The sequence below is a fragment of the Lactuca virosa genome, chromosome 8 (assembly GCF_052849685.1).
Source record: "Lactuca virosa cultivar CGN04683 chromosome 8, Lactuca_virosa_CGN04683_v6, whole genome shotgun sequence".
Taxonomy (NCBI): Eukaryota; Viridiplantae; Streptophyta; class Magnoliopsida; order Asterales; family Asteraceae; genus Lactuca; species Lactuca virosa.
In genome coordinates this window covers 175548881-175563584 of record NC_136433.1, presented here as the reverse complement: position 1 = coordinate 175563584, position 14704 = coordinate 175548881, and the positions used below count along the sequence as shown (strand labels likewise).

General features: G+C 38.6%; 1 protein-coding gene across 2 annotated transcripts; it reads left to right on the top strand.

Annotated features, from left to right (window-relative positions):
* The first annotated feature begins 229 nt into the window (after positions 1-229).
* Positions 230-3951, top strand: LOC145132120 (uncharacterized). 2 transcript variants are annotated; one of them, XM_079066780.1, is made up of 6 exons: positions 230-329; positions 428-565; positions 750-1247; positions 1323-1454; positions 1795-2438; positions 3210-3951. In XM_079066780.1, exons 2-6 carry the CDS (start codon positions 430-432, stop codon positions 3840-3842), a joined length of 2043 nt encoding a protein of 680 aa, XP_078922906.1. In that variant the 5' UTR covers positions 230-329; positions 428-429; the 3' UTR covers positions 3843-3951. The 2 variants fall into 2 exon arrangements, with proteins under 2 accessions (XP_078922906.1, XP_078922907.1); XM_079066781.1 differs by lacking the exon at positions 230-329 and having other exon boundaries at positions 336-565.
* Positions 3952-14704: the final 10753 nt, after the last annotated feature.

Sequence of the window (14704 nt, the reverse complement as noted above, 5' to 3'; positions counted from 1 at the left end):
AAAATATATTTAAAAATAAATAAATTATGCGTGGTTTCTACTTTCTATAAATCTATTTTATTTTACAATAAATATTTAAGAAAATTTACTTTGAGAATTCTAAAATGTATAGTGTACACCACCCATTTAATATTTCAATGATTATCTCAATTTTTTTATTAGGACAAATTTCTTAGAAATTGACATAAAGACATAGACGTTGTAACGTTGACTTAGACTTAGACGTTAACTCTTTATAAATCATCGAATCAATGTTAAACTATCTTTCACAAATAATATAATCCGAATTCCGAAGGCTATTCATTCACTAATTCATACATAATCCCAAGGTATTTTCAGAAGCATCAAATTCAAACCCTCTCTTACACTCTACTCCTCATGATCTCAAGCAATTAGGTTTTTAATCGTTAATGGTGTAACTGTGTAGATATGAAGCAAACAGGTGTGCAATTACCCCCAATCGATGAACAGAAGCCCATAACTCCACAGCAACAGCACGAAATCATCGTTCCTGCTCAATCAAGGCCACCACAACCGAATCTACCTGCTTCTGATCTCCTTACAGGTAAATTTCTCCATTTTCTACTCGATTCGATAATTGGGTGTGCGTATAAACTATAAAGTGATATGATTTGAGGTTTCGCAAGTATATAATTTTGATTTTGAACAGATATCATGCTATTTATAACTTTAATCGATTGATTATCTCATTCGATTCGCAATAACTTTTCCTTGTAACTAATTTAAAGGAAGCAGAGAAGTTTACCTAGACATTGGTGTCCCTCTATACGAAGCAGCCATTAAAGGCGATTGGAAAGCTGCTGAAGCGATTCTTGAAAAAGACCCAAAGTTAGTACGATCAAGTATCACTGAAAATCACGAAACAGCCCTTCATGTTGCAGCATCAGCAAAAAGAACGAAACAGTTACAAGAGTTTGTGGAAAATTTAGTGAATAAGATGGATGAAAAGGACTTAGAACTTCAAAACAACAGTTCCAATACTGCCCTTTGTTTAGCAGCTGCAGCTGGAAATGTTGAAATGGTTAAGATTATGGTGAACAAGAACAAAAAGTTGCTTTCAATCCCTGGTAGTCAAGCAATGATGCCTCTTTATATGGCTGCTTTATTTGGTCAACGTGATATGGTGAAGTATCTCTATGATAATTCTAAAAAATTGATGGATGATGGTTGGACACCTCAAAATCGTGGGTGGCTTCTTCTTAAATGTGTTGAGGCTGATCTCTTTGGTAAGCATCCATGATTTTCATTGTTGATTTGTTTTAAATCTTTCGCTCATAAAATTGTTATCAAATGTTTTTTAGATATGGCATTAAAAATAGTACAAGATCGCCATGAGCTTGCTAGTAATGGGAATGTACTTGGAGTTTTGGCTCGAAAGCCGGATGCATTTATTGAAACAAAGACTAATGTAATATGGAGAAAAATCAATTCATGTAAGCATCTCTAATTCTTGATTTGTTTTAATTAAGGGTAAATTACACAGATGGTCCCTGTGGTTTAGGGTAATCTGCGTGTTTGCTCCCTAACAACTTTTTTTTTTTTTTACCTCGGACCGTCCCTACTTTATATTTTTGTTGCACGTTTGATCCCTGTCCGTTATAAAAAGACTGATTTACCAGGACCAAGCGTGCAACAAAAGTATAAAGTAGGGACGGTCCGAGTAAAAAAAAGTTGTTAGGGACCAAACATGCAGATTACCCTGAACTAGAGGGACCATCCGTGTAATTTAGACTTTATTTAATTATGATGTAATTTTGTTTCTTCTTGTTTTAGGTTTTGCTTCCATTGGTTTAAAAGTGGGAGGTCCCGAAAAGGAAAACGAAGCATTACAATTACTAAGAATCGTTTGGAAAGATATTGCGAAGAAGCCCAAAAATCAAATAGATGACATCATCCGGGGCCCACCCGATCCAATCAAGCAAGATGACAAGCTACATTTGGGAAAGGAAGATCAAGCTCTACAACTACTAAAACTCATATCCGAACATATTGTCAAAATGCCAATTGAAATCCAAAAATTAGTTGGAAGTGGTGGTGGTGGGACCACGTCAAAACCAATAACAAGGATGCCATCAATGGTGAATGTTAAAAAAACTTATTCGTCTAGAATACTGTTTCTTGCTGCAGAAATGGGCAACACTAAATTTGTGGTTGAGCTTATTAGGCAATACCCTGATTTGATATGGAAAGTGAATGATAACAATCAAAGTGTGTTTCATATTGCTGTGAAACATCGTCATGAGGGCATATACAATTTATTGTATGAGATTGGGTCAATGAAGGATTTGATAACTCCTTTGAAAGATCAAAATGAAAATAATATGTTGCATTTAGTTGGGAAGAGTGCAAAGAGAAAACGACTTCAAGATGTTTCGGGAGTTGCTTTACAAATGCAACGTGAATTGTTGTGGTTCAAGGTACGTTTTACATGAGTTTTTTTTTAATTATTTATTGATTATTGCTTTTATTCTTTCATCTCATTAGTTCTATATATAGATTTCGCTTTTAATTATTTTATTGTTTAGGGGTCAAATAATCAGTTTCATAACTCCTTTATATACAACAAAACTTATTCTCACAGGGTAAAACAAATTTTCCTATTTTCCCCTAATTTTAACATAAGTTGAGAGACTTTTACTCTCATTTCACACGATTCCGCACTTTTTTTTTTCTAATAAAAATGGTTTCTTTAGTCATTTTACCTATTAGATTTTGCTTCTGACTATCCGATTATTTTCATGATTCATGCAAGTGTTTGTTCAGTAGTGTGAAATGCATGAAATAGCAACGTACTTAATTTGATTTGTATATTACAGCATCATATTTTCATTTCTTCCTATTACAAAAAATCTACCAAATTATAGCAATGTCATCCAAATACAAAGTAATATACTACTATTATTGCTTAAATATTTCAAAGTATAATGTCCTAATCTAAAAAAAAGTCTAAAAAAATAATATGTCGTAATTAGGTAGACTTTGCGAAGCATAATGTCCTACTAAGAACAAAAAAAGAAAATGCCGTAATTACGTAAAATTTTCAAAATACAATTTCCTAATAAGAAAAACAAACAATCCAAAATAGCATGCTACAAGAATACACAAATAAACGGAAAGTATTGTTGTTTCCCACATTTAGCCCTAAATTAAATAATAGAGCATATAACACGTACACATTTATGTTATAGGAAGTAGAAGCCATGATCCCTCCATCTTACAGAGAACGTAAGAACAAAGACGGTTTAACACCACACGAATTATTCACAAAAGAACACAAAGACCTCGTTTCACAAGGTGAGAAATGGATGAAAGTAACCGCTAGTCAATGTATGGTCGTTGCAACACTTATAGCCACCATAGTATTTGCCGCCGCTTTTACAGTGCCAGGTGGATACAACCAATCCGAAGGTATCCCAATCTTCCACACAAAACCAACCTTCATAGTTTTCGTAGTAACAGACGCCATTTCCCTATTCTCATCAACAGCTTCAATTTTAATGTTTTTATCTATCCTCACGTCTCGTTATGCTGAACGCGATTTCTTAGAGTCGTTGCCTAAAAAACTCATGTTGGGGTTAACATCGCTTTTTTTGTCGATTACAAGTATGACGATTGCGTTTAGTGTTAGTTTTTTTGTGCTTTACCGGAAGGGTTTGATTTGGGTGCCGATTGTTATTGGGTTTTTAGCGGTTATGCCGGTGTTTTTGTTTGCTTGGTTGCAGTATCCGCTTTTGGCGGATGTGATTCATTCGACGTATGGGTCTAGGTATTTGTTTAGACCTACGAAGCTTATTTTGTACTATAAAAACCCTAGGCATTGAAGAAATTGGAATGTTGTTTATGTGTGTATGTATTGGTTTTAAGTTTTATGTTGTAATATGATGGTGGTTGGGATAATATAAAGAAATGAAAACTACAATGTTTTTTTTAGTTGATTACCTTATTGATGTTCGCTTTTCTTCTTCTTCTTAAATACAAGATTACGAATGTGGCCTTCAATACAATAATGAGATACCAATGTTTCCTTTGTGAAGAGAACTGACCAAAACATTAAAAACACTAAAATACTAGGATTATTTAATGACTATAGCTATTATACCAATAATTCCTCGGATATACCATATTTGGGATCTTTGTTGATATTTCTCCCAACAATGTGAAATCCAACTGTGAAGATAATTCTAGGTAGTATGCACAAAAACAGAGAGCAACGTTTCTGAAAAGTATATTTTTCGTTTTTTTTTTCTTAAGAAAGATCCAAAATAGGTGAAATATTAGTATATATAGTCATCTATTTGAAAATTGGATAAGTACAATGAAATTTGTGGTTTTCCAGTTACAAGTAAGTTTTTGAAAAAACTGGCCAAGCAAAACCCAAACTTAGTAGGAAGACTCAATTGCTAAAGTCGTAGTGACAATTGTTCACGACATAAAAGTTGTCTAATCTATTATGAGATGAATGAAAAAGTTTCTCATTCAATGTCTATGTTAACTAGATTAAAATAGGCCAACTTTTCAGAGCTATCAAGCTATCTTAAAACAACTAAAACTCAGAAGATTGTCTAAAATGCTAAGACAACTCACGATGTCAAGATAACTCAAATAGGCAAAAGTCTTCCCATTATTAAGAACATTCTAACTCATGGTAAAAGTCTTAGTGGTGTTCTTTCCTGATGTCCACATTGCTTATTCATTGGTTAAATTTTTGGTTGAGATATTGATCCTTTGGTGTTCTAGAATTGGAACTCTTTTGCTTTAGATATTTGTCTCTTACTTTTTTATTTCTAGCTTATTGTTGGTCAATATTCTTTGTCAAATAAAATTAACCTTCCAAAAAAATGAATTATATTATCGATCTACATGAATATATGTTTTATCTGTTTTTCAGATCCTTTTATCGATGTATGTTAATTGCTTCTTGAGTTCTTAGTATTTACATTAATTATGTAAATTGCTTTATATGTGTTAATTTCTTATCTTTTTGGATTCATTTGAATTTTATGGGAAAATTCGTAAAGAATGTAGATTATATTCAGGGCCGCCTCAAGTCGATTTGAGGCCCGGGGCAAAAGAATAAAGTGAGGCCCTTTAAAATTTAGTACTCGCAAACGATAATATTATGATGTCTATGGAGACGAGTATATATATATATATATATATATATATATATATATATATATATATATATATATATATATATAAAGGATGTGAGTTCAAAAAACCAATGACAAAAAAAAAAAAAAGAACCCGAACAAACGTAGTATTGGCCATAGAAAAATAAACTTGAAGATTGACACATTTAACCGGTAGGTTATCATGATTTTTGTTAACAAATCTATAATAAAATAATTATCATATATTAAAAGACGAGATAGAAAATCTCATATATAAACATGAGAACTATGCATGGTATTGGCTATAAAGAAAAACACCCAAATTTTAAAAGAAATGAATGTTTAGATGGTGTGTCGAGAAAACAAAAAGAAAAAAGGACCCTTTCTTTGATTTGGATAATTTATGAACAATAATAAAAAACATAGGGGCTATTTTTGTAAATTTGGATTACATGTGGGTAAAACGTTTATTTATGATAAAAAAGAAGTATTTTAAGAAGAAGCGTCCTCCAAATTCAATTTATATAAAAAGCAATAAAAGAAAGGTAATTAAAGAAAAACGATCTATACAGGGTTCGAACATGGACCAATCAGTAAGCAAGGCGGCTTCATTCAACGCCATTTGACCAAATTAAATATCGAAATCACTGTATATTTTTTAACAAAATATATATATAATATCAAATAGGAATTAATTTTGGGGCCCCAGCCCATAGCCTCCTAACTTGCCCCGGCCGGGCCTGATTATATTGGATGTAGATTAATGAGTAAATACCAAAAAATATTAATAAAAAACATAAATTAACGAGTAAATTACAAATCTAGGCCTTATGGTACATTGTATTTTGGTGTTTGGTCAAAGGGCAAATGCTATTTAAAAGAAAAACAAAAAAAATTTAATGGTTAAATTGAACACTTGAGGACCAACCATGCAACAAATGATGTGTTCGGCACGGAGCGTTTGAGAGCTTCTAGCTTCTAACGTTTGACAAAACGCTCCGTTTTGAACAGAAAGTCTTGTTTGGCACTACAAGCTTCTAGCGTTTAGTTTAAACAAAACGCTCCAAATCCAAAAGCTACTTAATGTAGCGTTTAACAAAACGCTACAAGCTACAAGCTACCCGCTACCAGTTAGTTTTGCCGAACACGTCCAAAATGATATGACAAAGACCATCCGTGCAATAAATTACAAAATTGTCCTGCACTTGCACTTGAGGCTTTTAGATATCACATGTACCGTTTATGCAATTTTGTCTTTATAAAAGCAAGTAACAAATGCAGTTAGTTTATATCTAAATACATAGGAAAAAAAGGTTAAGATATACCTCCTTTTAGCATGAGTACAGAGAAAGAATAAATGACATTTTTTACTATTTTACGAATTTGTTATATAACTCTATTAAAATATGAACCAATTATAACAACAATAACAAATGCAATCACTTAGAATTTTTATAAGTGTACCCAACATATATATGTTCAAAAAATTATGAACCGATTTCAATCGGTTCCAAACTTTAGGAACCTAAACCAGTCCCGATCACATCATTTCTTTGTTCTGGTTCTGAAATTGTCGGATTCGGTTCTGGTTCCAAAAACAGTTATTCGGTCTTGATGCTTACCCATCACATTAAAAGAAGCATGACCATCAAAGAAAATGACAAAGGTTATGTAACATCCCAAAAATCATGACAAAAAATTTTCATTTTAAATATAATAATTATAAAACCATTTGTCTGAAAACAACTATAGTATCAATTATATTAAAACCAGAGTATCAATAGTCAAATCATATCATGATAAAACAATGTCAGAGTACAAATCCCAGAAATCTCATATGAGGAAAATCGTGTGTGTGTGCGCTGCTACCGTGCCGGCTCCTTTCCCTTCGAAGAGGAAGTACCTGAAACCAAAACTAAAAACCGTAAGCACAAAGCTTAGTGAGTTCCCCCATCATACCACATATCATATAAACACATAATGTCTATCCTTCGGTATCTTTCAACCGGTATCTGTCTGGCATATCTGGGAGCTGGACTCCCCGTCGGTATCTTTCAACCGGTAACTGCCTACCATAGCTGGGAGCTAGACTCCCCTTCGGTATCTTTCAACCGGTAACTGCCTATCATAACTGGGTGATGGCCTCCCCTTCGGTATCTTTCAACCGGTAACTGCCTAGCATAACTGGGTGTTGGCCTCCCCTTCGGTATCTTTCAACCGGTAACCGGGTATTTCATCCCCTACCACTACCACATAGTAATATAACATACTAACACATATAACATAACATATAGTGGCATACCAGACAATTATCACGAAGACAATCATCTAACTCACATTTCCTACTAGTGGCCCAACATTGTGGCCTTAGACCCACTTCTACTGTAAGGTACCTCACCTCAATGTCACACAGTAGCTGAACTGTCCTCGGCTCTGGAACCAACTCTCCTCAAACTCCTACACATCATATTTTTTAATTACTCTTTCATACTCATAACCCCTTCAAGGGTCAACTCTGGTCAATGGTCAAGGTCAAAGGTCAACTCTCTGGTCAAAGTCAACCTTTTGGTCCAAGTTAACCTTCTGGTTGACTCAACTCGCCGAGTTGGTCCATCAACTCGTTGAGTTCCCCGGGTCCATAAAAATCTGGAGTCTCGATCCTACTCATCGAGTTCTTCCATGGACTCGTCGAGTTCCCCTTCATGCAAGTCGGGGTATTTCACTCACAACTCGCCGAGTTCATCCTTGAACTCGTCGAGTTCTTCTTCATATCATTTGGGACATTTGCTCTCAACTCGCCGAGTTCATCCTTGAACTCGTCGAGTTCTTTGATCTTCAAGTCCATAAACACGTCCAACTCGCTGAGTCATCTTCTAGACTCAATGAGTTTGCTCAGTAATAGAAAAGGTTGGGGAACCACAACCCAACTCGTTGAGTCGTATGAACGACTCGTCGAGTTCCCTAAAGTCCAAATCTATTTAATCGTTCTTATTCGGGATTAATGCATCCAAAACATAGATCTGACCTCCTAGGGTCGATATAACACATAAAGTTACAAACTTTACGTTCATGCATGGGCTATTTAGCTCAAAAAGCCCTAAAAAGTTGTTCATGGGATGCGTGGGACTCCCATGGCCATAAAGTTGGCACCTTTATGCCATGGAGTCCCTCAAAGACCCTGGATCTGAAGTTATTACCCCAAAACATGCTTGCATCCATGAATGGTTCCATATTATGCTCTAAAAGCCCTAAACTACCCCATGAAAAGATCTAGCAAATGAATAGTCAAGGTATAGACTTTATACCTCAAATGAACTGGATATGAAGCACCAACTCTGGATCTACTTGCTTCCTCTTGAATCCCCAAGCTTCCTCTTCCTTTTCAAGCTTCAAAATCACCAAGAACACACAACAATGGCTCAAGAACACTCACAATGGGTTAGAGTTTCGTGACTAAGGTCTGGAGGTGATGGAGGTTGTAGTGGAGGCCAGATAAAGTGTTTAAATAGGGTGTAAAGCCTAAAAATTAGGGTTTCACTCTGGCAGACCTACTCGTCGAGTCGAGGCTTCTCGACTCGTGGAGTAGATTTCAAGTCCCGCGTCCAAAATCCCATTCCTACTCGACGAGTTTGGGGCCTCCAACTCGTCGAGTCCCTTTGCAAAAATGAATAATTCTTATTAAAATACATACCAGGAACTGGGCGTTACAAATCTCCCCCACTTATTTTAGACTTCGTCCTCGAAGTCTGCTGTATCTGGGAATAGCTCGAGTAGTGCTCCCTCATCTCGTCCTCCGGCTCCCAAGTCCATTCTGAGCCCTTACGGTGCTGTCATTGCACCTTCACCAACTCGACCTTCTTGTTCCTCAGATCCTTCGTCTTCTTGCCGAGGATGGATACCGGTCGCTCGATGTAGTTCAGGCTGTCGTCCACCTGTATATCCTCTAGAGGTACCACCGCGGAGTCATCTACCAGGCACTTCCGCAGCTGGGAGACATGAAAGGTACTGTGGATCTGACTATGCTCGGCTGACAGATCCAGCCTGTATGCCACCTTGCCCACCCGGGTTGCAACCCTGAAAGGACCAATGTATCTGGGGCCCAACTTGCCTCGCTTCCTGAACCGGATGACACCTTTCCAAGGTGACACCTTCAGGAGAACCATATCCCCGACCTGGAACTCCAGGTCTGATCGGCGTCTGTCGGCGTAGCTCTTCTGTCGACTCTGAGCAGTCTGAATCCTGCTCCGGACCTGCTGGATCCTCTCTGTCGTCTGGAGTACCACTACTCCCCATGACCCTCTGTCCAACCTCACCCCAACATATCGGGGACCTGCACTTCCTCCCGTATAACATCTCGAAGGGAGGACGGTCGATGCTCGCGTGGTAGCTATTATTATAGGAAAACTCTGCTAAGGGAAGGTAGGTATCCCAGGTACCATCGAAGTCTAATACGCATGCTCGCAGCATGTCCTCCAAGGTCTGGATGGTCCGCTCACTCTGAGCATCCGTCTGAGGGTGAAAAGTCGTGCTAAAATGCAGAAGAGTACCCAACTCGTCATGAAATTTCTTCCAGAATCTGGAAGTGAATCGCACGTCTCGATCAGAAATCACGGAAACTGGCACTCCGTGTCAAGCTACTATATCTCTGATGTAGATGTCGACCAGATTCTCGGCCGAGATGCTCTCCTAGATCGGTATGAAATGGAATCCACCCCCCGTGCGGTCCTGGGAAGCTTTGTGATGAAATCCATAGTAATATCTTCCCATTTCCACATAGGGATATCCAACGGCTGAGTCTTTCCGTGAGGCCTCTGGTGCTCGGCCTTGACCTTCCTGTAGGTCAGGCATCTCTCAATGTACCCGGCTACATCCCGCTTCATGTTGGGCCACCAGTAATCAGGACGAAGATCTCTGTACATCTTCGTCGCCGCGGGATGGATAGAAAACCTGGATTTGTGCGCCTCCTCCATCAAAACCTGGCGCACACCTCCATGATATGGTACCCACACTCTATGGTGTAGTGTCAACAACCTGCGACTATCATAGTCGAAGGAGGAAACCTGACCCACAATACGCTCGCTCTTCCGATGTTCCTCCTTCATAGCCTCCTGTTGGGCCTCTCGGATCTGCTTCAGAAGCGGAGTCACTACTGTCATCCTCAGACAGATGTCTCTAATCGGGGCTGCCTTGAGGCTAAGTGCATCGACCACAACATTGGCCTTCCTCGGGTGATAAAGGATCTCACAGTCGTAATCCTTCACCACATCTAGCCACCGACGCTACCTCATGTTCAGGTTTGGTTGTTCCATGAGGTACCTCAAACTCTTGTGATCCATGTAAATGGTACAACGGACCCCATAGAGGTAGTGTCGCCAAATCTTAAGGGCGAAGACAACTGCCCCCAACTCCAGGTCGTGTGTCGGGTAGTTCGCCTCGTGAGGCTTCAACTGCCTCGAGGCGTAGGCGATGACATGCCCCCTCTGCATAAAGACTGCGCCCAAGCCTGAAATGGACGCATCAAAGTACACTACAAAATCCTCAACGCCCTCAGGCAGGGCTAAGATCGGCGCCTCGCACAACCTCTGCCTTGTGATTCGACTAAAAAAAGTAATCACCTTTCACCATCCGAGCAACTGTCGGGGACCTAATCGCGTTTACTCTCCACCAACCAAGAATTGAAAAATCTTTTTTATAATTCACTATATTCTCTTTCAAATAGGTCCGTAACTCTTTATCCATTGGATTCGAGTTGCTACCTCATGTATTAAGAAAATCGCCGAAAAAATCGTTATCATCATAATCAATGACTATTTGACTCGCATCTTGTTGAGAAGATCCACCATTGTCAAATCTTTCCAAGTAGGTCATAAATAAATTCTCCATCCTATTCTCAACATCTCGGACCATTTGACGTGCTTTTATGTTTATGCATGCGGAGGTCAATGACGGTTCCATGTACCCGGTCATTTTTTTAAAATGCATGTAACAAAAAAGGTGGTTTAGTGGTAGGATCAAGTAAAACCGCAAAGTACATAAAATTGTTCATATTTTTGTAGGCACCCCAATACTTTTTGTATTTCGTCTTCATGTCCTTTACCATTTTGAGAAACATTGGTTTGGTCGACCACTTTCTTAGACGTATGTCCACATCTAAGACATCCCGGATAAAAACATTTACCAAAGGTTTTGATGTAGCCGAAACAATCCCTTTCATATGATTTATCTGTTAAAAGATACATAAAATTCAGAATTTTCCGGTATCGCTCGTCATACATCCTCAGGACACAATCTTTGTAAATCTCTGACGCCCGGACAGAACGGTCGTCCGCGATCTCGACCTCTAATCGACAATCCAATGTGCCTGAAGACTCAACAAACCTCTTGCTGAGTGCAAGAGATACGAATGATCGGGTAGCCCCCGAGTCGAATAACACCTGTACTGGAATGCCGTTCACATGGAACGACCCTAAACAAAACACATAGAATATAAATATCAAAACTGCCATGTAATAAAAGACAGAGAATATAAATATCAAAACTGCCATGTAATAAAAGACAGAGAAAAGAAAACATATCCGTCACCACATCCGGTGTGGCACGCGCCTCCTCGGCGGTCAACTGGAAGGCTCGACTCCTCACCACTGGAGCATCTGTCTTGCCCTGTCGGCCATCCGTGATCCGTAGGGTCGCTGGAGCTGGCGCCGCCACTGGCGCTCCTGATGTCAACCTCGGGCAATTGGCCTTTTTATGGCCCTTGTGATTGCAATGCAAGCAAATCAGTTCTGACGTCTGAATGGCGGGGGTAGGGGCAGTACAATCCCTGCCAAAGTGCCCAAGCTTGTCACACTGTAACGCCCGCAGATTCGGGCTAGTAAGTTTTGAGACAATAAGCGTCAAAAAAATGAATTTTTGATAGAAGATTATTTATAATAAATAATCTTAACTAAGTTGTAGTATATGTCACAAGGTTTCCGTACATATAAAGAACGCTGAAATTCGAGTTATAACGAAGAAGTTATGACCTGTCGAAGTTTCGCGACAAAACCAGCACGACACCGGGAATCATAAAACGTGAGTTTATGATAGAGTACTTTTTAGCCTTAGGATTCTAAATAAAAGTTGCAGAGTATGTCTCCACCTTCGTGTGGATATAAAGAACGTCAAAAACGGAGCTCGTATGCAAAAGTTATGACCTTCCGAAGTTGTAGCTGTCTGAGAGCATGACACGTGTCAGAAACCCTAATCTGTCTGAGAGCATGACACGTGTCAAAAACGACACGATGTGAGCACTAATTCTCACGACGTGAGGAGTCAAAACGCCACTTTTCAAGGCTAGAATGCAGATGGCAAGTCTACGGAACGGGCTCACGACGTGAGCATCAGTTCTCACGACGTGAGGAGTCAAACGGACACTATGCAAGCCTAGAACGCAGGTGGCGAAGCTACGAGGTGATCAGGCATGGCTCACGACGTGAGCAATGAATTCTCACGACGTGAGGGGCCAAAAATCACCCTATAAATAGCAAGTTCTGCCCTTGCTCTTCTTACACCAATTCCTTTCTCTCTCTCTCGTTTGCTGAAGCCGTTTTCGCTTCCCGAGCCCGACAATCATGAACCGCTGACCGTTTCTAGTTAGATTCTATCAACTCACACTACTAAGGTGAGTGCATATTATTTTCATCTTACACATAGATATGAAGTATTTTATATAAATTACGTGCTATGTGTGCATATTATATGTATACTTGTTATATATGTTAGATGAACACTATTATACATGTTTTAAATGATTTAAACTGTATATATATTTTATATCTACAAATATGTTGGGGTAAAACATGGGTAGATGAATTAGATGATGTGTGATGAAATAAAAATTGATGAGAGGTATCGATGTTTAAGATGATCTAGTCATCTAGCAGAGTATAGAAAACGACCACAGACTATTCTAGATAGTCCAATGGAACGTTAGCAGACTCGTAACCTGTAGGTATTTTTGAACTAAGTGTTCATTAGGTGTTTTTGAACTAAGTGTTCATTAGGTATTTTTGAACTATGTGTTCATTAGGTGTTTTTTAACTATGTGTTCATCCGATAGTTCTTCTTTTTGACACTATTACGTGTCGGGGTACGGGAGCGTACGGGAGTACTTTATTAGTATTTTCCCTATACTTTTTATTTTGAAGAGCTTTGGAGTCTTCGTTTCTTTTATGAAGTGATTGGACGAGCTTCATGTGTCAGTGTTTCCGATCACGATGTCAGACCACTGCTAGGCAAAGTTCGATGTTGGATAGGGTGAGTCTGGGGGTAAAATACTTCACGATATTCAGACCACTGCTAGGCAAAGTTCGATGCCGGATAGGGTGAGTCTGGGGGTAAAATACCTCACGATATTCAGATCACTGCTAGGCAAAATTCGATGCTGGATGGGGTGAGTCTGGGGGTAAAATACCTCACGATATTCAGACCACTGCTAGGCAAAGTTCGATGCTGGATAGGGTGAGTCTGGGAGTAAAATACCTCACGATATTCGGACCACGGCTAGGCATTGTTATCTAGATAACTACCCCTGACTTAATTGTCTTGTGGTTCTTTCTTTTACGAACGAAGGTTCATGGTGAAACTTATTCCATTCCCCTCATTTGATGTCTTTATCGATCCTTGTTTGATGCTAGGGAATTTCCGAAGCAGCTTCGTCAGTTTGTTGTTCATATCGATCCTTTAGGCTAGATCTTATAAGATCATTGTATAGGATCAGTACGTGGGGATCGACGTTCGTTAGTACTTGTAGTATAAATCTCGGGCAGCGATGGACTTCGTGCCTATTCCTTAGGATAATCCTTAGGAATGAAGGATAAATGATTCTTAGGGTAGATCCTTAAGATTAAAGAAGATAATGGGGATGGGTAATTGGGTTGATTGTTTGATGATTAAATATAATAATTATATTATTGTGGGGGTAAAACCCTATGTACTCACCAGGTTTCCCAACCTGACCCACTCAAGTTTATTTGTATCACAGGTGTCGATACGAAGCTACTTTACACTGAGAGATTTAAAGGAGATGTAGATCACTAGTGTAAATAAATGTAAGGTGTGTTTATGCTTATGTTTCAGTATTGACAATGACATACCAAAGTTTTAATATGAACAAAATACATTTCTTCGGAAATGCTTTGATAATATATTTATCATGTTTTTCTGGGAACAAATGTCGCAATATATTTATTTAAAAATATACTCTGATTTTCAAATAAAACATAAACAAATCGGTCTTTTCTGGCCGTGAAGTTGGGGATGTCACACACACCCCCGGACCAAAACGGCGGAAACGTCCGGAGGCGGTTGACGTCATTGTGCAGTATCATAACAATTGGATATAAATGAAACATAGCAAATCCAAACATCATACATTAAGATAACAAACTTACATTGTTTTTACATCATGTATTTGTTCTCGAATTACACCGAATTACACAAAAGAGACATTAGTAAGTAAATTCCAAACTACAGCAAAATAATCCAGAATCCGCGATCCATAAAACTGCTTACTGATTTCCTGAGAATAC